The sequence below is a fragment of the Cinclus cinclus genome, chromosome 6 (assembly GCF_963662255.1).
Source record: "Cinclus cinclus chromosome 6, bCinCin1.1, whole genome shotgun sequence".
NCBI lineage: Eukaryota > Metazoa > Chordata > Aves > Passeriformes > Cinclidae > Cinclus > Cinclus cinclus.
The window spans coordinates 5,826,879-5,850,147 of NC_085051.1; the positions used below are offsets into that span (position 1 = coordinate 5,826,879).

At 34.9% G+C, this 23,269-nt stretch overlaps 1 protein-coding gene across 1 annotated transcript in view; it reads right to left on the reverse strand.

Annotated features, from left to right (window-relative positions):
• Positions 1 to 624: 624 nt before the first annotated feature.
• The window catches only part of LUZP2 (leucine zipper protein 2), a 110,260-nt gene continuing 87,615 nt past the window's right edge, over positions 625 to 23,269 (reverse strand). The window contains exons 10-12 of the mRNA XM_062494767.1: positions 8,394 to 8,486; positions 1,681 to 1,758; positions 625 to 1,068 (exon numbers count right to left, since the gene is read on the reverse strand). Of these exons, the coding sequence (XP_062350751.1) occupies positions 964 to 1,068; positions 1,681 to 1,758; positions 8,394 to 8,486 (276 nt within the window). The 3' untranslated portion in view covers positions 625 to 963. The remainder of the gene's footprint in view (positions 1,069 to 1,680; positions 1,759 to 8,393; positions 8,487 to 23,269) is intronic.

The window sequence follows — 23,269 nt, forward strand, 5'->3', positions numbered from 1 at the left end:
AGATATGGCATACGAATTCTTAAATTAGACAATAATGACATACACGCAAACATATACAACATTTTTCTCTTCCTTCTCCTCCCTTTCTTTCTGCTTTCTTGTCATAGAATATGTGACTAAGAGTCCATGAAAGAATCCATGAATGACAGATCTTTGTCCAATCAATATGGTTCTCCCTGATGGAGTGATCAACAGCCAGCTGTAGTGGACAATATAGGTCTTTACCCTTTAAAGTAAACTTTATCCTGTTGAGATCAGCACAAATGTAAAGGATGAAACTGCCTCCCATGGCTGCCATCCAGGCTATGAAACTGTAGTTCAGTAGCACCTGCAAATTTTTTTTGCTTGAATCCCCAGAGTAATGATTCTCCCTATTGCCATCCCTTAAACTCCAGTTCTGTCAGCTTTTCAGTGTTCAAAAATGGGATAGTTAAAATAGCAGTGAGGAAAAAAAAAAAAGAACAAAATAAACATATTTTATTGTGCAAATAACTAGATTTTGAATAAAATTACTGAAAAGTATACAGGGACCCCCATGCACAGTTCTCTTTACAGTTGCACTTAAGGATTGTACTTCAGATGTGGTTACACAGATATTCCCCCCCTCCCCCAATGACTGCCCCTTAATCTTAGAACCTAATCTGCCACGAAATTACATGAAATAAAACAGACTGAGAAAATACTTGAGAATGACTGTTTACAAAGAAGGTAATTTATAGTATACAATTACTGATAAAGTAGAACAAGAGTTCAAAAATTGGACTGCATTACAAAGCATTTCTTCAAACATCCATTTTGGATTATTGCTGTAAGGTACTAATTGGTCTGTTCTAGACTAATTTACAGACATTCGTAAAATAGTGAAAAATGCATGCTTTAGAAACCTGGGACATTTCATGCCTTTGTGCTAACAGAACATGCGAATGGAAGTGATTGGCATTTTTCAATGTAGATTAGTAGCATTTAGAGGGGTTTTTTTTGTGTATTAAATGATTCTTCATATTTTTTCTCATTTTTTTCAGGTGATCTTTTATCTTCCGGTTTAGTCCATGGAGGGCTGTGCAACTTCTGTAGAGGTGAAAACATTATCAGTGTAAACATGGTGTATGGAATACATACATACATACATAACCAAAATTTAACAAGTATGTTAAAATTCCATGGCAGTAGTGCACATAGATCTATATTTGAATCAAATCGATGTACTCAAAAATTATTGCAGCAGAATGTATTTGCCAACTGTCCCTAAAAAAGGGTCCTGATCTCTGTTAAAGGAAGCATATTTAACAACCTTCACAGTGCAAAACCATACAAGTCTGGTGCTGCACACAGCTGCATACAACTGCATGTGATATATATATATATGTCATAATAATCATATATATATATAATTATTTTGGAAATCTCTCTCTGCTCCTGCTTCCAGGGCTATAGACATCACACTATCAAATTAAATCATTAAGTCATACTAATCCTTCAAATATTTAATAATTTGCAAATTGTTACCAGCCAGCAAACATTTTGAACAGATGAACTGCAATAAGATGCAGTCAAAGTCTGAACTAAGTAGTCTTCTCTTTTGAGACAAAACTTGGTGAAGAATGTGTAAGTATACTTCAAGTAATTGCATATCACAAGCCCTTTTAGTAAAAACCCAACAACTACTCTGAAAGAGAATACCTGAAAGCTTGTCTCTCTTTCTGCTGCCTTCAAATGAGATGTTGAATCATTACGATTCCCCAGACATGTCTTGGCAACCTGCCAATACAAATGTCAGAGACAACTACTTCATATTTTTTCCTAAAATGTTCCGTTTTGAAAAAAAAAAAAAAGGAAAAATATATATTTGCATATATATATATATATATATATATCAGCAGGTCTCCTTTTAAGTCTAATTGGTGAAATGGAACAAAGTTTTCATAGCTAAGCTTATCCCAGACTCCCATCATCCCTGTAATAGTTTTTAACAATATAGTATTGTGGCAGCAAGTTTAACAACTTAATAGTTATCCAGCTTTTTTTCTTCATGTTTAAATCTCATCACCATTAGTGAAGTTTACTCCTACAAGTGGCCTTAGTGAACAGAAAGGTAATTAAAAGAGTCCTTTATGGAGGAAATGGTAACAAACAGTTGAAAATCAACATTACATTTAGAACTTCTCTATTGCTATTCTCTTGTCTAAACTCTAGATCTCTCAGGTATAATACCTCAATGGGAATATAAAGTCACTGAACAGGGAAGTCAGATGACTCTTAAGGTGCAAAATCTTGTTGCATTAATTGCTGACATTTTATTCAAGGAATAATGCTATATTCTTTGCCAATATGCTTTTTATTATCTGGGAAAACAGAGTTGCACAGCATAAATAAAATTAATTACAAAGCAGATTTTTGGACCAAGGAGATCTCCAGATGTGAAATCAGAGATTTCCTCAACACTGAAAATTCTGCTATACATAAATCCATATCCTTTCAGGAGTAGGATTAAGGATGACATAGGAAAAGGAGCTGAAACATTAAACACAGTCAAATATTTATAATACTTGGTCATTACTCTAAAATGAGTTCGCATTTTAATTTGTCTACTTGTTTTGCTATTAAAATGGATACATTTAAATGGAGCAAAAATGGCAGGGTTTTTAAAAAGTTTTAAGTCAAGACTCTTTCCAATGTAACAGTGGGGGTATTTAGTAATGTTTAAGCTACTGAAGTGAGCCTCTGAGATGATGCAGATGGATTTGATGTGGGGAACCCTTTTTCATATTTTCCCACTCCAGACAATAGGAAATAAAAGTGGGATTAATATAGGGAATAATCAAGGTAGTATTGATTAAAATAAAGTCTATTGATAAAGTACCTACTCCTTTTATGACAAAAAAAATCAATCAAAACATCAATAAATGTGGTTTTTGTCTTAGATAAAGACTAAAAGGTCAGATGACAGAGTAGCAATTTTTAATAGACTTTTAATACTTCAAAGCCTTTTAAGTAGGGTCCTGCCAAAACTTCAATTTAAATTATTTACTACTGATTTAGATTTTTAAAAAATACTTCAAGCTGAATCATGTTTAGAAAAAATGAGGGTATGGGTGACTTCTAGGTGTGCAGCTTGAGGACAAAAGATACTATAGGTCAAACAATGAACAGTATTGCAAACTGTGTAATGAAGAGGACAGAAATAATTCTAATTAAATATAAGATAATTTACATATCCAGAATTTGCTTGACTGTACACACTAAGAGATTGTACATACATGAAATCAGGTAACGTATTTCACCAACATAATTTATAGGATATAGGAAGCAGAAACTATTACCTGACTTTATTTAATAAAGCTATGTCAACTGCTTAAGACATATGCAAAGGAAGAAAAGAAATAACCAGGTCTGCCTTAGAGAAAATAAAAGCAAATGATAAAAACAGTGCTTTATGAGTGAGTAGTCTTGCATATTCTTTTCATAGACCAGATAGCAAAGGTTATCTTGATAGGAAGACAGCAATAAAGACTTATGTCTGTAGTATTTTATGTTTGTTCACTCAGAGTTCTTTCTATTTAGTGGTACACCATATGGATCACTGCTGGAGAAAGATAGTATGGACTTTTGCTGAAGAATTTCTATGTTGTTAAAGCATAACATATTCATTATTGATTCCTTGTCACTGTGAAATGTATATCATTAACAAATAAATTACAGATTGAACAACTGCAATGATTTTCCACATGCCATCAGTCAGCAGCAGTTCAATAGCCAGGATTGTAAGCAGTTCCTATGGATGAGATGTACACACACACACACACACTTATATAAATATATATACACACATATGTATGCATACATATATATTCATACATACACACACACACAGGCTGTGGCTTTTTATCAGTTTGGTTCCTAAACTGAGTCAGGGGAGTATTAACAGAATCTTCTGCTATATCTGTAAACAGGGTTTAACAGAACCCAGACTGAATACCATCCACACATGAACTCAGGCATATATAAACATATATATATATATATATATATATACACACACCTATGAATGTTTTTACATGCTTATATGTAAGCCTATAAATATACAAACATACACAATACATATATCTTTGTGTCCCTCAGCTAAAAATCAGTTGAGAAATTTCAACCAAATGTACTAGAATACCTTTCACAGTCTTAGTTGATAGACAAAGAAAGCAAAATATTAAACTTCTGTTACTATTGCTAGTTCCCTCTATGCCAAGTAGTGGATTGTTTTCTGTGTTTGTCTGTGTGACTCTTTCTGTCTCAGATTCCCTCCTGTGAGAGGTACACTCACTACAAAAGGAAAGAATGAGAGCCTGACATTGCAGAAACTATCAAAAAGCAAATACAAAGTATCTCTGTGTGACATTCTGGTTATAAAATCTGCATTTTGATCAGTAATGCACACAAAATGTGGGAAGTTACAGTATTCAATTCTCCTAGTAAGTAACACTGCAAAGCTGGAGAGCTTCACAGCTGGATGTATAAATGACAAAAGTGGATAAACAAAGTGTGCATCTTTATTTTAAAATTTTTCAACAAGCCAGTTAGAACTCAGCATGTCCATTGGCTATTAAACTGTGCAACCTCATCTGAACAATGTAACTAGAAGGGTTTTCTACTGCATCAACTCAGCAAGTAGGAACTGGCTTTACGGTCAAAAGAATCATAACAATTTAAGGTCAAATAATCAAATCACAAATGGACAGGAAATTAAGTTTAAATAAGTGGTATTATAACAGCTCTTGCAGTTAGAAAATAATTCTGCTGCTCCTAAAATGCACCATACAGATTTAGTTGACCAGACACTGGAGGATCAGTGTTCCTTTGCCTTGCTACTCATTTGGCTTCAGAAGGCACAAAAAGCAGATATGGAAATTTTTTGTAGAGTGTAACAGGGGAGAAAGTACTGAGTTAATTCTGAAGGAAATAAACCAGATACAGGAGAAAAGTATGGTGTGGTTAGGTCAGCTGACAAACTAGTTATCTCAGTCTGTTGTCATTAACCAAGTTAGGTTCACGGTTCATTCAAAGACATGTTTTACCAGATTTGCTCATGAGTTTTTACAGATCTCTACTGGAAGCTGCTTTAAACACAATTTAGAAGAAAGATACAGAGCAAGAAGTATGTGAAATGTGCATATACCCATTCAGAAGACACCTCTGCAGTTTTTCATATCCTTCTCCTGTTTTAAATCACAGTGTGCTAAGGGGATGGTTAAACTCAGATCATTTAACTTCTTATGACCTTCCTAGTCCTCATTTACAGATTCAAATTTACTTAAAGGATTTTAGTCGTTTGAAATTTTTTTATAACAGTGGTTATTTTTTTTCCTCTTATTACTCCTTTTGGAAAACAACTGGAGAGTGCAATGTGATCAAAGCTCTGCAACTGAAATTGATTTAAGAAAACGAAACAAAATGCTGTGGTTGCTTAGAAATCTGTACAATTTTGCCTCCAATACTCACTGTCCTTTGTCATTGAATGGTTAATGAATATACAGTGTTTGTTTGCTGCAGGAAATTAAGGCAGTAAATAAGAGCACTATTACTTCAATTTACCAGGGAAGAATCTACAAGGACAAAGCAAAAAAACTAATACAACCACAGAGAAAAAAGAACAATTTTATAAATTCTTTGATGTTTTAGCAATACCAAATAGATAGTCTTAAGTGATACGTTACATGTATAAGAATTATTTGACATGAAAAGGGAACAAAGTAAATTCTGGTGTAAAAGCCAAAATCCCAAAAGCTTTTGGGAAGACAGAAAAAGGAAGGGATACAGGGGAAAAAGGTTCTGCAGAGACTTTCAGGAGCCAGACATAGGAAAACACCTCTGGATAAGGCTAAGAAAAAGTAGTATTGGCAACAGGCCTCTAATAAAGTACAAATAATCTAAATAATGGAAACTTTTGCAAGAATATTGAAGTCAATATTTTTTTTTGTTTTTTGAAGAATTTCAGATTATGTGTCATAGGTCATCCTACCTACTTATTGCTGGTCCTAGGTCAAATTTCATCACGGATAAATATCAGCAGTGTCTAATTTCCCAATTTGCTACTAAATCCTGTGAAGAGGCATAAACCTCACAAATACAAAACTGCAGAAAGATCACATATTTAAGACAGAGATGCTTAGCCATACAGACTTAAAAATACCAGTTGGGATCAGCAACCAATCATTTTACTTTATTTTTTGCCTTAATATCTGTAAGATTGCATGTTCTCTAGTTAGTCTTCACTACCCTAATTCTTCCAAAATATAAATCATATTTTATTTATCAGATACACAAGAAAAGGATGTTTGTAAAGTTCTGAGAAAGGATTGCTGAAATATTAGATTTCTAAGCAACAGAGTTTTAAGTACATTTGAACTACTTTTTAAAAAAAAATGCTGCATTACAACCTGTCATATGTTCTTAACCATCCAACCCTAATCCTCCATCATTGGGAGTTAAGCAGCTGTAAATACTTCAGAAAAAATTACACACAATGATAAAAATATAATAAAAACTCTTCCCAAGTGTTGAATTTTCTCCAAGTGATAGTGTTCACAGGTACAAATTGCAGCTTTGCATTACTGAAGTAATACAATAATTCGGGAAAATAAATTCCTTCCAGTTCTTTCAGAACTTAAGGTAGTACCTCTAATGCAAATATATGAAGGCTAATTGTGGAAAAAGACATTTTTAGGTCAGTTCTCAAAGCTAGTAATTCAAATTCTTCTCTCTCTTTCTCTCTATGTTAATGTGAGATGATGATGATGGTGAAGAAGAGGTTGCTAGCTCAATGTCATCCCCTGCAGTATTTTTCTGTCCATATTAGCCTGTGTTCAGAGGGGCAGTGTGTTTGTCTGCTGACTGACTAAACAGCAAAAAATACTAGTTGCCAGAAGCACAAAAAGCAACCACCTGCTAATCTAAACAACTAAAACAATGATTTTCTGGAAAAGTGAATCTTTTAGGTGTCTTTCATCGCAGTACTTGATACAGGAATTAAATACTGTCTTGATTTTTGGAATATGTTAATGGTTATTTTATCTTTCTTTTTTTTTTTTTAATGTATTCACTTGTTCAACAAAGAGTTGTTTAAACTACCTTACACAACTATTTAGCTTAAATTACTTCAGTCTCTACTGAAAGCATTCTACATTTCATCAAACCTTCCATAACTTTTCCAAGGAATAACTAGCCTCTAGTCATAATCTAAATAAAGTTCACTCCATAATTTTACATGTTTTTTCCTTCTCCTCCTTCAATTTTTATTAACAAATGAAGTTTCCTTTACCTTTAGGCATTAAGAAATGTGCAACAGCAAAGTATGCACTCTTAAGGATATGCAATTTCTCCTTATTCTCTAGAGGATGTGGCAGAAGGGAAGTAACTTATAACTGAATAAACTTGTGACATCTTTGGGAAAAATGGATACTGTGTATTTTTTTAATACATTATTGTATCCTGAATTACTAAGATTTTTTTTTTCCAGAATTTTCTTCACATTGCCATGATCATTAACAGCAACCTACCCAGTTGCCTCCACAGATTTTGTTTTATCTCAAGATATAACAATATATTAAATATATATTGAATATTTGATATACATATTTCCCTGTAAATTACTCAGAGTAACACTATGCTTTTTGAACTATTGATCAGAAACTCTTTAACAGTCAGAGTAGCCTCTCAACCAAATTTGTCTTGCTCATTTTTTCTGTTTTTTTTTTTTTCCTGTTCTATTTGAATCTTTATAATTACAGCCACAATACATGCATTTGTGTTTGCTGTTAAGAGCTCATACCATGCTGTTTGACTGAGTGCACTGTCTCAGTAAAAGCAACAGATTAACTTTCTGTCAGAGCTGTCATAAGAAAAACACAGCTTGCAGCTTTTCTAGACTGGCAGTGAATGGCATCTCCTCCTTTCAACTATTACGCTGCCATTCCTTGTATCTCCTGAAAGGCTTTACTTCATTAAATGAAACATCTGTGAAGGCTGTGCCTGATTATCAGAAATAAATAAATTAGTAATAAATATAAAGATCTGTAAACAAGGTTTTTGCGTCTCTCTATAATGCATGCAACATTTTAACCAGGAACAAATGAATTCTTGAAGTGGTCAAACATGAAATGACACACTCTCCACCACTGCTCTTCCTGCAACAGCCCTACCAGTCCTATTCAGCAGTCTTTAAAAGGAACTTGGATAATATATATTTGCACAGATTGACAGCAAAGAGCATTTTCTCCTCAGCACTTTAATACAGAACAAAGCTGGTTTATAAAATGTGTCTACCATCATTGACAGTCTCCTAAAGCACTCATGGTTTCATACAGCCCAGATTAAGCCTTGTTTTTCAGGTGAGCTAATCTTACATCTTGAGAATCACACTCCTGGGTGCTTTGATTTTCTTCCTTTTTCAAGGCCACATGAAAATTCTCTTTCTCTGCTGAGACATTTTGCCACACCTGAAAAATAAAATAAAAATATAAAGTAATCATTTATAAACATTAATATAATTGAGGTAAAAGGTCAAATAAGTCACATGTGAAAATTCAGGATAACAATGAAAAACCAAGAGATCATATATGGCAACTGTTAACCACTTTATATACTGCATTTTCAGCAGATTTTATGCAGGGAATGTCTTAATACACATTCTCTTTAGAGCACTCCCTTGTAAAATCATTACCTCCATATACATGTTCAAGATATTCTATCTAAATGCCAAAGGAGGGGAAAAAAAAAATAAATTTTCAGAACTCATATTCCTGTGACTCTTGTGGATTCTGGGAAGACTGAGGCAGTGAACTGACATGTTTATGAACTGCCTTAGCTTACTTCAGCTGTCCTCAGCCTCTCTTCTCTGCTGGGATCTCCCAAGCTTCAAGCTGGCAAAACATGTTCATTCTCATGCTTTTCACTCCTTACACACAAAACTGACTGCTGTATGGGGAAGGCACTCTGTTATTGCTTTATAAGCAGTGAATTTCCTTCCACTGAATTGCTGCTTGTTTTAAGCATCAAGTTCTGTATTTCCTGAAACTTTTAAGATTCAAAAGGAGAAAAAAATAAGGAAGAACATGCACTGAAACCGTCCTGAAAGCACTGAATTGTCTGCAAGGCATATTGAAACTCTTCCTGGGGGTGGTGACAGGTAACAAAGCAAAATCATTTTTCTGTAAAGGAAAGTTAAAACTTCAGACACCAGTTTTGAAACCTTATGTTACTTATACTGCATTAAATTGCTAAGTAATACGAAGTTTTCAGAAATTAAGGCGAACAGGAGAAACCAAACCAAGCAGGTGACTATTTACAATTTAACTTGAACCATGAAAAATAATTCAATTCATAGTTGAAACAAAATAGTTCAAATAGTTCAAACACTCTCTGGTTAACAGCTCTCCAATGAGGATTTTTTAGTTTTATAGAGCAACTGACTAGTGGAGGAAGTAATGTGGAGAAAAAGAAGTTAAAATGATCAATATAATTAATGCTTTGTTAAATATTAAATGCCATTTAATACCTGTTTTGAGTGACTTTTCTGTTCAGAATGAAAGAAATTACAGTTCTTCAAACCTAAATTTCTTCCCATTGAATAAAAGAAGCCTATCTTTAATAAATGATAAAAGATATGTTCACTTGATTTCTTGACTACCTGAGACTGCGAAATCCCATGGGATGCCAGCAAAACCGGATGGATTTACACTTTACTAACTGAGAATAAAGGCTTGTGCATAGTGCTTATTTCAGAATTCAATTCTTAAGGATTTATCTTAGCAAATGATACACAATTTCTCAGTATGTTGTACTCATTTCTGCAGAACAAGGGGAAGTTTGAGATTCTTAGATGTCATCATAAAGTGCTTTCAAAGTGTCATATTTTCAGATTTTACAGCGTTTGCTGTTTCTAGGAAATCTTCAAAAGAGTGAAGTCCATTATTGCACACTAGAAGTCTTCTTTTTTCTCTCCCAAAACAAAAGATTTTATGAGGTTTTTCTATTTCTCTATGATTGTCTTAGCCAGTAGGATCAGATACTACAACAAATTTTTAAAATTCCTTATCAGAGCTGCACTGCTCAGACACCAGCCAAACCTGGGGGCAGCTAACGGGGCTGCTTCATTCCCAGTTTTCTGTCCCTGATGGACACTGCATCCCATCAGCTATCACACAACTGTCATCCCCAATTACTTTTCATACTGTTGCTCTAAGGCGACACTGATCTGCTTGTCTTAAGTTCAAGTTTAAAATAGCACCACGCTTCTCACAAAGGCTAAAGGAGGAAAGCAGAACAGGGGGCAAGACCCTGGCTGGGTCCCTGTCATGGTTTGACACTGGCCAAACACCAGGAACGCACAAAAGTAATTTGCTTACCAAACTCTCCTACTATAGCTGGGCAGAGGAAAAAAAAATTAACCAAGGGCTCATGACTTGAGATAAGGACTGGAAGGAAAACACTCTAAGGGCAAAACACGGTCACACTTACAGGTATAAAGTAAATTTATTATTAAGAGAGTCAGAGGAGGATAATGAAAAGAAAAACAAGTCTTTAAAACACCTTTTTTTTTTTCCCCCCAGCCCCTCCCTCCTTCCCAACAACAGCACAGGGAGATGGTGTGGGGGTTTTGGTCAGTTAGGCACTTGAGATCTTCTGGTCACTCAGGGAGAGGAGCCTTGTCTCTGCTATGTCATGGTGTCCCTTTCCACAGGCAAACAGTCTTCCCAAAACTGCTGTGGTGAGGGTCACTCATCCCTGGGGTGCAGTTCTCTAAGGACAGCTGCTCTAGTTTGGAAGCAAGGGCTCTCTCTCTCTATCTCTGGAAGCAGGGGCTCTCTCTTTATCCGGGTTCCCCACTGGATCACAGCCTTCTCTGGCATCCTCCTGCTCCAAAGTGAGCACTTTTCTCACGGGCTGGGAGTGGATCTCTGCATCCCCCCTGGAGCTCATGCATTACAGCAGGACAGTTTGTTTCACCATGGTCCTCACTATGGCTTGCAGAGCAATCTCAGCTCTGACACTCGGAGCACCTTCTCCCCTTCTTTTCCTTCTTTTCCACTGACCTTGGAGCTGCCATGGTGTTTTCCCTCACCTGCCCTCACTTCCTCCTTTTCTCTCACTACAAGAAAAACTGGTGCTTGTAGGTACCACTGCCAACAAGTTCCACTAATTCTAAGATAGTATATAGTATATAGATATAAAGAAAAATCATTGTATTTGTTTTCTTTATATCCTGGTTTAAAAATCTTCCACATGCAAAAATAAATGAGAAGTCAATACAAAAAACCAGTAATAAAACTACTTATTTTTGTAAGTCATGGTCACTGGATACGTATAGACATGTATTTGGCATGTTTTACAGTAAAGATAACTAGCTTCTCTCTACTGCATTGTCAATATTGTTCAACAGTAAGTGGGAGAGACATACTTTAGTTTTTATATCTGTTTAATTCACATCTACAGAGAGATAATTTTATAGGAAAATTTCTTTCAAAGGACTGCAAATCCTATAATGTACCATATATTTAAACTTCTACATAGTGTTTCTAAAGCAAACATGTTTATCATTATAGTTATTTCCTTTTTGTTCCAATTTGCACTGTATTCAACTATCTTTAATGTGGAAAATAGCTGCTTACTTTTATGCCAACACTCAGCACCGACCAAAGCTCTAAGAATTACAAATAATCTAGAACAACCCCACTCTGATTAGAAGTGGAAATTGTTATGATATATTCAACACGGACATTAAAAGATCACATTACATTTTCTTCACATTTCAGAGACCTTTGTATTGGTTGTAAAGGAGTTCCTGCAAGATGAGCATCCAGAGTGATCTCAAATAGCTGAACATCCATCAAAGTGAAAGGACTTTTCTTTAAAATAGATCATTTGGGATGACAGATGACACATCTAGATGTCAATGAATCCTTCTTTTCATCTACGAGTGCAGAATTTTCCCTCATATATCCAACTGCCTCATAGCAGTATATTATGTAGGACACTATATACATTATCCACTTAAATTTTTGCTTTTTAAGTCTTCTAGGGTCCTTTGTCTCTTGGAAAAAAACTATTCTAAAATAAAAAAAATAGATTTAAAAGTTTTGTTTGTCAAGAGCTAGGGAAGATACTGAAGTTTTCAAACACTATTTTTAGTATTTCCTACTTATTAAGTCTTCTACTTAAAGTCTCCTTGGGGAAATAAACTAGTTCCTAACCACCTCAAACCAGAGGATCTCATCTCTAACTGAACATCCTTTCTATATGAGAGCTGGAACATATAGAAAGGATGAACTATCCCTGAACTACAGTGAGCTGGAGGATGATAGTCTCTGTCAGGGACCAGAGCAAAGCATCCTTTCCAGGGCAGTCCAGCATGACATGCAGCAAACTCACAGAAGTGCTCAAAGATAAGAAAGTACCACAGAAACAGAAAATAAAAATAACAATAGGTCACCTTCCACTAGTAATATACAGAATGTATTTGCATTTACAGTATGGAGTGGAAGTCCATTAACTACTCTCAGCTAGCACACCCAAAAGACATCCAAAGATCTCCAGTATAGCAAGGGGCTGGTAAAGGAGAAAGGACTCACAGGAGAGGAGTTGCCATTCTAAAAATGCCTAGCTACCCATCCAGAGAAGTTCCATGTGTTTGTTACTGTGCTCTGAATTCTGTTGTTTTTTTCTAATACAGCTTAGTTTGAAAGCATTTCATATTTGAGATAATTTCAGTTTTCTTACAGAACCTTAAATCAACACTTTCAGTTGCCTCACTTCCTTGGAACAACTGCAATTTCTTATTTGCATTTTCATGCAGCTGAGGGTGTGAAAGCCCTTGTAAAATTGTATACAACCATTTTTTTCTGGATCTGCAATAAGAGCAGCTCTGTGATGACTCATTGTACCTCAGTTTTCAACAGAGTCAGAATGATGTATTTACTTCTATTTAACTGCAAAAAAAAAAGAAGAGAGAATATCTAAGTCACATGCTTAGAGAAGAATAAACAAAAGGAAAGTCAAGTCAGAGTTCTCTTAAATTTACATAAGAGAAAGAGGCAAACTTACTTAACTGAAAACAGTTAGTTCCTTGTATTAACACTGTGGAAGTCATAAATAATTTATATTAAACTGTGGACAAAATATCATCATCTTCTTGTTGTATAGCATATGCTGGTATGAAATATATGAGACAATGAAAACCTGAAATTATTGGAGTCAATTGTTTAGGTTGGCTATTCAGGACAATTTTCACTAAATAGAACCCCACATGTCACACGCTTTTGTGGCCCATTGAGGTCAAACATTTACAGTCCAAATTATATTTTAATCAATAATGGCCAACATTAAAAAATCCAAATTGTTCTAAGTAGTGCTTAGTGAATGCATACCCAAAAGAGTGCTTCCTTATTACTTAAAAACAAACTAAGCAATGAAAATAAATAACTTAAAGTGTGAAGTGATAAAGTGTGCTGATAAGTGAACTAATCTGTAAAAGTCTGGAATTTATTAATAGCCTACCATGGAGGATATTCAGGTGCATGCTGTGTACAGGACAATTCTACTGCTACACACTTTCGAGTAGTCATCAGAAATATTCTTAATAAAAAAGACATTTGTAATTTTCTGCAGGTAACAGAACTGAGATCTGCAGCTACACATGTGCAAGTACTCTGTAATACAAGAAAAAGTACTGAAATTTATGAACAGATGCTATTGCAACGTTACTTGAAATTGCACTGCAGCATAACACCACAACAAAATCCAGCTATTCATCTTTGTGGATCACTGAACGTTAACATTTCCCAAAAATACCTTTTCCAAGAGCACCTGTGCTCCATAATTTTATGGTAACACATATATATATAAATATTACATATTTAGCGTCATGTGTCTTCCTGATTTCTCATTTATTACCTGTAGTAATTAGGCAATTTTTACCTGCTCTATTTCTGTAGAGGATGTAATTGAAAAGTGAATTTAAAGCACACTTGGCTTATCATTCTGGTGAAACCCAAGCAGGCTTTCCTTTGCTAAAAGTAGCTAAAATTGTTCTTTATGTATCAAATTCAATCAAAATATGCTAACAAAAACACCAGATTAAAATTTCTACATATGTAAGAATACATATGTAAAATGAGCCCATGGAAATGGAAATTATATCTTGTCAGTAAAAGGCAATACAAGATTTCAGTCTTACCATCAGCAACACTCTATTCCATAAGAGCAACCAGTGAAAGTGGAGAAATATCCACTCTCTGTGATCATCTGTAACCAGGTAGGTGTTCTCACAGCTGTCTGCAGTTTCTGTCTCACTTTTATCATGTGGCTGATATTTAAAGAGGAGAAAAGTATGTCTTGAAAAGCATCTATATTTTGAGTGCATACCAAGATAGAAAAGCTTGTGCCTTAAAACAACCACAATTAAATTACACTTCATATAACCCAGCTGGAAAATTTAACAAGTCCTATCAGATCTCTATTACTCTGTAGGGAGATGCTAATACATCAGAAGTCCTCTGACTTTAACAGGTGAGAGAAATGCTCTATTGCTACTCAAATTCACTTTCTTTGAAGTCAGCTGGGCTAATGACAGGAATATTTGCCAAAAGCCAGTGCTGCTTCTAACGATGTAGCAACGTGTGATCTGAATACATATTATAGATTTGGAGGAGAGCTTACTGCTGTGGGAAAACTGGTCATAACACATTTGGGTTTTGGTCCTGAAAAGTCCTAAGCACAACCAAAGCAATTTCAGTTGAAAAGTTGAGAAGTGGAAGTTGAGAAGGCTCACTGCCTTTACAAAAAAGGAAGGGATTCCTGTAAGACTTTCTTTGCCTCTATTTGTTTAATCCCCAAATGCATCATTTTTTCTATGACATTTCCATCCTGGCACATGCTTTAAGGAAAATGTTTGTGCAGTATTACAGGATTGAAGTCCTGCGTTCAGATCTCATGTACACTACAGTTGTTTCACTTTCTTATCATTAAGTTATGCCACAGCCATTTTTATAATCATTAATAGTGTGCTGCTAAGGTCCATGGACATCCTTTGCATAGATATCTCAAGAGAGCAGCGTCCTAAAACATTTATTTATATTGTGTAGGCATGCATATGCTGTTGGATATATTTAAAAGCATGGAAATATCATTCCCAAATTGCTTTCAAGGCACTTTATTGCTGTAAATCAACTTGACTCTATAATACCTAGATAAAAGGAAAAGCAGAATAACCTCTAAATGGCCAGGGAAAGAATTACACTTTATTCTTCACTGTAGGGAAAGGAACTTTCTTTTCTATAACTATTAAGATATTTAACATCTTCAGTTGTGTGTGGGGGCGTTGATGTTATAATACTTTAGACAAACTACCAAGTAAAAACATTCCTTCAACAACACTCATGATTTTCTACAGCCATCCCCCAGAAAAAAGCAAATTATCTATGGGATAATGAACACTGTACACATTACACTCAGAGCAGCAATAATACACACCACCAGAACACACTTCACAGGCAATTACAGTCTTCCCAAGTGAATGAGACAGCTATTGAAGTTACAGTCACAGACATGAATGCCCATATTTTCAGGAAGACAAAGCCAAAGATGCTCAGCCCTGGAGGAGGTACAGACCCCAGGAAGACCAACTTGGTGAAGCTGAACCCTTCTGAATCATGACCTGAATTTCATAAATAGGCTCACTTGGAGAAATGCTTTTCCTTTTGAGGCTTTGACTTTTCTTCACCAATTCTGCTGTGCAAGAGGCTTTCTTATTAAGGATGGTGAAGGAAACTTTTTTAAAAACCCCTCTACTTGCCTGTTTATTCAAGTCCCTTCTTAAACAGTTGCTCTTATAAAAAAATTACCTAACAATATAATAACATGACAACAGTTCCACCAACAGAGATACGGACTGTTGTCTTTCAAAAGATGTGAGAAAAAGGGATTTAATAAATAATTTATTAATTACCTCAAAATACTCAATGATTAAATATTTAATAATAATTAACTGCTTCAAACACTCAATTTGAGCACCATCCAAATAACTTTTAAGGATTTGAACCAAAATACACTTGGTGCTCAAAGTTTTTGTGGTAAATTAATGTCTGCTTTTCCATTATATGAGAGCACATTCCTTCAGACTAAATTACCTTCAATTTGACAATAAAATAACATTTGATTTACTAACTTTTATTTTGCATTTTTATCTATTTTTTTGGCATAAAATAATAAATGTAAAAAAGGGGGGAGATGAATCATTTTGGAAGATGATGAGATTTCAGGTGTAAGGCAGTAAGTATGTTTTTAATTGTTCTGGCCTAAATTGAACTTAAATGTCTTGGATTTAATCACTAGTTCATTCTTCAATTCTGATGCCTTATGATTCAATGCAAATATTTTAATCAAGTTACTAGAAAATTTCTAATAATGGCCAAAATGCCCAGTGGATATTTTCTTTATTAATATTTTCCAAGCCACATATTTGCTCATATCAAAGAAAAGGAACTTATCTGTCTTAACATAAAAAAAAATTAACTTTCTCTAATGCTTCCCACTTGGCTCCCTATACACATATGAAGGCAAACTTTGTAAGATGAAGTATGTATATTTTATAAAGGATACATGTATTAATAATTTTCAAATAAACCTTCAATAGATCCTGGGTAGCAAAATTCCCTTGGGAGTACTTTCAAAATTGCACGCTACTTTGTAAACCACTTAAAATGATCCATTAGCTCCTCTGAACATTGTCTGTGTTCATTTACACAGAGCATCCATAGCAATAATACTAATGTTAAAAAAAAAATAAAATGGGCTTACTAATGTGCAACTGCAGAGACAAATAAATTCAGTTTTACTGTCATTGCTCACATGCACTTATTTTTTAACAGAACGTGTAACAAACACATCAGCTAGAAAAGTAAAAAGATGAAAAGTATATTTCTACAGAGTAATTTTAATTTACAGGCAAACAGATTTGCAGTTAACAGCCACAAAAAGTGCAGCAATAAACAATTAAGTTACCTCTTTAACTCATTAGCACATTGCTAATTTCAGAGTGGAACCTTGGGATTCACTCCAGCTACTTACACTCTGCAACAGAGAGGAGTGAGGTCAAACGGTGAATGAAATGAAGATAAAAGATCTAAACTTGAAGGAAAAGGATATGGTTTTAGGGGGGGGTATCACAGACTAAATAAGAAATGAGATATCAGATACTTTTTTCCAATTTCTCTTGAATGTATTCAGTTGAAAAAAAAAGACATCTAAAGCTAAATTACTATCAATATAATGTACTAATAATGAAGACTTCTGTAGAGTAAGTAATAAACCCAAAGAGCTTTAGCTTTCAACTTCATGGTGTCTGGTGTTAAACATCTTTCCAGCATGTAATATTTTTTTTTTAAAAAGTAGGAATAAAAGAAAAAGGGCTGTACATACATAAAGTTCTGTGGAATCTTTATGAGGCAACAGCAAAAACATAATCTAATTTAAATTCCAGAAATAAAAGGAGCAAGAGTTGTCATAACCTTGTGAATCACCATTAACACAGGATTATAGCTCTTGTCTAGATGATTGTGATGAGAATAAAACTCTATTAGCCCAAAGGCAGCTATGAAAAGCAGAATGGGATGGACTTATATGAATAAATGTCATGCTAGTCATGCTTTTGCAGTTAAATTACCTTCTATGTATTTAAAATCAAAATTCTTACTCCACTAGCCTTACAGACACTCACAGTACCTGAGTTTTCTGAGGTAAGTATCTTAGGAGACATGTATTCCTTTGTCTTTGAAATTAAATCCTAAAACAATAGATAGTGTCATTTTTCAATAACATTTTACTCTTCTAAGGTTTATGCATTAGGAAAGGGTTATATGATTGCATGCCATTACTGTGTAGTACAAAATGTGTCTGCCTCTACATTTGGTAATTGCATTTTTCTCTTTTTAATTACACTTTTCTAATCCCCTGGTTGAACACAGGTCACTGAAACTGCTGGTGTTGGTGATATCATTAACTGTGGCAGAAGCACAGTTGGAGGCAACAAAAGTTGGTGAGTTCTGAGGTACCAGCAGCTCACTCCTAAGACTTTAATGGAGCACAGATCTATACACTGCCCTCCATGCTCCTGCACTTTGCTTATAGCTGACTATAGAAAGAAACATAGGAAAACTTAGAGGTCTTTTTCAACCTAAGATCAAGTCCAACCATTACCTAATACTGCCAGGCCCACCACTAAACCATGTCCCTGAGCACCATATCTATATGTTTTTATATAAATCTAATATAAAACCACATCTATAATATTTTGTGCCCTTTAGGCTTTCCTTCTGACAAAGTTATGAGGTCACATGTTATTTTTACCCCAACTGTGAACATAAAATTATTTACAAATAATAACCCTATTTACAGAATCACAGAATCATAGAAAATATTATGTTGGAAAAGACCTTTGAGATCATCAAGTCCAACTTGTGACCTAATATCATCTCATCAACTAAACCATGGCACTGAGTGCCACATCCAGTCTTTTTTGAAGAACACCTCCAGGGATGGTGACTACTACCTCCCTGGACATATGACTCCAGTGCCCCATTGCTCGCTCTTCCACTGAAGAAATTTTTTTCTTGTACAGCCTAAACTTTCCGTGGTGTGGCTTAAGACTGCGTTCTCTAGTTCTGTCAGTGGTTGCCTGAGACAAGAAATCAGCCCCCATATGAACTACAATCTGCTTTCAGGGAGTTGTTGAGAGGGATAAGGTCACCTCTGAGTCTCCTTTTTTCCAGGATAAACAACTCCAGATCCCTCAGAGGGCTTGTGTTCCAAACCCCTCACCAGCCTTGTTGCCCTCCTTTAAGATGTGTTTAAGCATCTCAGCATCCTTCCTAAACTGAGGGGACAGAACTGGACTCAGCACTCGAGGTGCAGCCTCACCAGTGCTGAGTACAGGGGAAGAGTCACCTCCCTGCTCCTGCTGGCCACACCAATCCTGATACAGACCAGGGGCTATTGGCCATTGGCCTTGTTGGCCACCAGGGCACACTGCTGGCTCATGTTCAGCCAGCTGCTGACCACTTCAGTAGTAGCAGTCATTTTTCATAGGTTCTTGCTTCAGTCCAATGGTCAAAACCTTCATTATGGAATATTATGATAAATTGTATCCTGGCTCTTTCAGATGGTTAATTTTCAGTTTTCTAGGATCTATGAAAACTCTGTTAAATCTTAATTTAAAGATTGGGTCCAAATGACGCATTCCAGACATCTCTTCATTCCTTTAAAATGTACTTGTATATTTTGAAGAAAGGTACACATACAACTGTATTTCTTTTTTACAAATTTTTAGTCAATTTTATAAGTAAAATACTCTGAAGTATTATGAGTGATATGGTCATTGTATGACCGATTCAGTACAAATTGTAATTTGTAATATTATTATTTTATGTAAATATTTCCATCAACAATTTCTACTTTTGTATATAAGTAAAAACAAGAGCCTAAAAATATGTCTTCTAGTCAAATCATATATCCTTTGCACAAAACCAACTTTAACCTCCCACCAATTAAATTAGTGAAAAAGCTAAGAATCATGACATTGTGATTATCTTATTTTTCCAGCAACCTTGCTCTGCATTTGTAGTAGACGTTGAATATTTATGCACTCTGAATAACTGTGAGATTTAATTTTACTTAAATACATCCTTTCTGTACTAAACCAGGAAACTCAGCCTCCTAATTTCCTATATGGTCATTTCAAAATGCTCTTCAGAGTCTACCTTGGTCCTGACAAACTTTCCAGATTAGTATCTTCTCTGAAAAGTCTGGCATGCTCTTCTCCTTGCTCCTACTTGAACATTTTTTAGTCTAAATAAAGATATAAACTTCCCCAAGCTTACTTTGATGAGGAATGAGATAATACTTACTTCCAAAGAAAGGGACAATAGCCCGCAGTACTTTAACTTTTCTGAATTTTTGAACTTGGTAATGGATGCTGGAGTCCTGAATATTCACAACATATGTGAGGCAAAAGAAATTACTGCTTGCAAAGTTTTTAATCACGAAAAGTGATTAAATTTCTTGCAAAATCTTAAAATCTTTTCACAATGGAGTGGTAGTTGCCCTTTCAGTCTGTACTACACATTAGTACAGGAGGAAAATTGTCATTCCATTCAGGCAGTTTCCTCCATTGAGACAAGGACACTGATGTGGCATTCATAGGTTGTCTTTCAACCTATGCTAAGTACAATATGGGAATGGGTGCTATTCCTTAGAGTTTGAAATTCATTTCCACTCTTAGGATAGTGTACTTCACAAGATACACAAAATCTGAAGGGTGCTTATAAAGAAGGAATTTGAGGAATACGTGGAACAATATTTTTGCTTTAGGGCAAAAACACTTTGGAACAAGCTAGCCCCAATTATTCTGGTATCACTGTGTTCCCCATGATTTTTGCATTCAACCTCGGTTCTGGAAATAGAATTTTCTTCTGTTTCACTTTTGATTTTGGTTTGCCATTAATTTCCTGCAGCGCTACTAAAGCTCTTTGTTGTTTTTTTTCTTTTTTGTGTTTGGAGCACAGGTATCTTTACACAGCATAACCAAGAATATTATTACAATTTTTGGGTTTTTTTTCTAAGGTGTAATGTTTACCTTTTTCAGAATGAGGAATTAATAGGAATGGAGTAAGAATGCAGTCTCTCCACTAGCTCCATAGAAATTCACAGTTGTTTTCATCAGTAGCAGTGCTTTGATTCTCTGATTACCCCAACCCACACTTCCCATGGCTGGCAGCCCAGCCAGTGTTACAATTTCCATGCATAAACCACACTCTTTAAGTAACCAGGTCCTTAGGCATTCATCTCGAGAATAAAAAGGAAAGTAGAGTTTCAGTCCTCTTTTGTCTACGTTTTTCTCTTTCATCACCACCTCTGCAAAGGGAATGAGGCAAGAAAAGTGCTACAACAAAAGACAGATCCAACTCTCAACTAGTTTGGAAGCATTTTCCACTGGCAAAACATAGAATAATTATTGACATTACAGTGCAAAAGAAACTATGAAATAACAGTAATAGTCAATAATACAGAAAGCTAAAAACCTCGTGGTTCAGGATTAATGATCCATCTTCTGATTATGCTTGATTTTAGTTGTGTCATTGAACTTGTATGCACAGTGCCCTAAATCCATTTGTCAATGTGTACTTTTGGCACCAAGGTAGTGTTATGACATGTATGTGATAAGCAAAATGGGTTTGAATTAAAATATTACATTACATGTCAATTTACATGGTAAATTCTGTATTTTACATTATTGTATGTTGCAAATATTAATTTCTTTAAGACATGTTAAAAAAACAGACCTCAGACTTATACTGCTTTTGATCACTTTAAGATTACTTTTCTTATGATTTAAATGTAATAATTTACCATTACTACATACTTTTCCAGATTAATGAACTATTCAGAACAACTTTATTTTACACTGATTCAGGCACTTAATTATGCACTGCTTTGCACACGTTTTTTAAGCCTAATTTATTCTTTTTCATATCACATTCTCTAGAAAAAACAAAATGCCCAAGTACTTTCTTTTCAAGAAATGTGGCAACTTGCTTTCCTAGTTATCCTTTCTACGTCAGGTTCTTGTGCTAAATATCTCTAACAAGCTCTCAGGTATTGTGGTTACCAATAATGAATACAAATATACAACCTACTTATTTGGAACTTTTTTTTTTGTTTTTTTTTTAATGAGGAAGCACCCCCATCCCAGGGACAACTGTGCCCAAGTGGTACAGCTATCATACGCTGTATGATTTATCCTTTTATGGATCTGAGGTAAGTTTGACATTGTAGAAAGCGATTTTTAGACTGGATGAGAATATCTTTAGGTATTTACCAGACAAATTATCATTTGTTGCCCGAAGATGAAAGTGCTACTTTTCAGAAAAGATGTGTAAGTGCTGCTAATCTTAGGTTTCCATTTTTATGTATGATAACACATTTAATTAGTAACATACATTTATGTTCCCCCCAAATACTAGCCTGCTGTATCAAAATACTCATGCAAATCTATTAATAATGAAAAAGAGATCTATACATCTTTATTTTAGAGTTAATTGGTGCTTGTCAAAGGGGAAAAAAAGCCAAGGAGAAGATATATATGAAAGAGTATAATAATAAAAGAACACCTATACAGCTCAAGTGCACAGGGTGACTATGATTATTTAACAACTCGATTCACAGTAGCAATTTCTTTAGTTTTATGATCACAGATAATACATAGATTTTTAATAATGAGGTGTCAATGTGTGGAAGAAGAGGTTTCCAGGCCGTTATTCTTTCAGACATTTTCATGGAATATGCCAAGTGCAGAGAAATATGAGAATTGCCTATTAAGAGGCAGTTTAACTTATTCAAGCACTTCTGGATACAGAGGACTAAAGGCTGTTTTTTCCAAAGGCTATAGCACAGAAATACTGACACATTTTACCAAGTACATTAAACACAAAATCTATTATGATCACTGGAAAAAAAAAAAAAGAAAGAAGGAAAAATACTCTGTATTTCAGTCAAATATCAAAAACCGAATTCTGTTATCTGTGTTGCATTCTTGTGTCCCTATCTGTAACATCAAGGAGACCCCAAATTCTCCAAATGCTCTGACCCTTGACCAGTCTTAATCACAGATATAATGTCTAGCTGGCCCCTACCCTTCAGTACTTCTCTGCTCTCATGACAGAGCCATGGACACCTCCAACCTGAAGAAAAGGACAGTAAGAGCAAGATAATTCTACAGACACATTAATCAGGAAAAATATGCTCCTGAGAATATATCCATAGAATATCCAATTTTATAATTATATTCTGCTTTCTTCAGTTGTATTTTAATTTTAATTACATGTAGAAAGATTACTAATTTTTGGCTTCAGCCTGTGCACTGAGTATCAACAGCTGCCATATACAAATTACAAAGTGGCAATGAGCTAGCAATTCCTATTTTTATTTCAGTTTTGGAATGAAAGGAGGACATTGAAGTGTCCTTCAGTCATTCTTCTGTAAAACTTGCTTTTCACAGATTTCTTCTATACCTATTGAATCAGTTGAATTCAGGAGCAAAATGCAACACTGGAGATGAACTTTACTAGGACAGTTGTTAATCACTGCAAATCTTGACTGTACTATAATGTTTGAATTTATTGACTCAAACCACTTTTCATCTTTTTTTTTTTTTTTTCCCTCATGCTTTCTC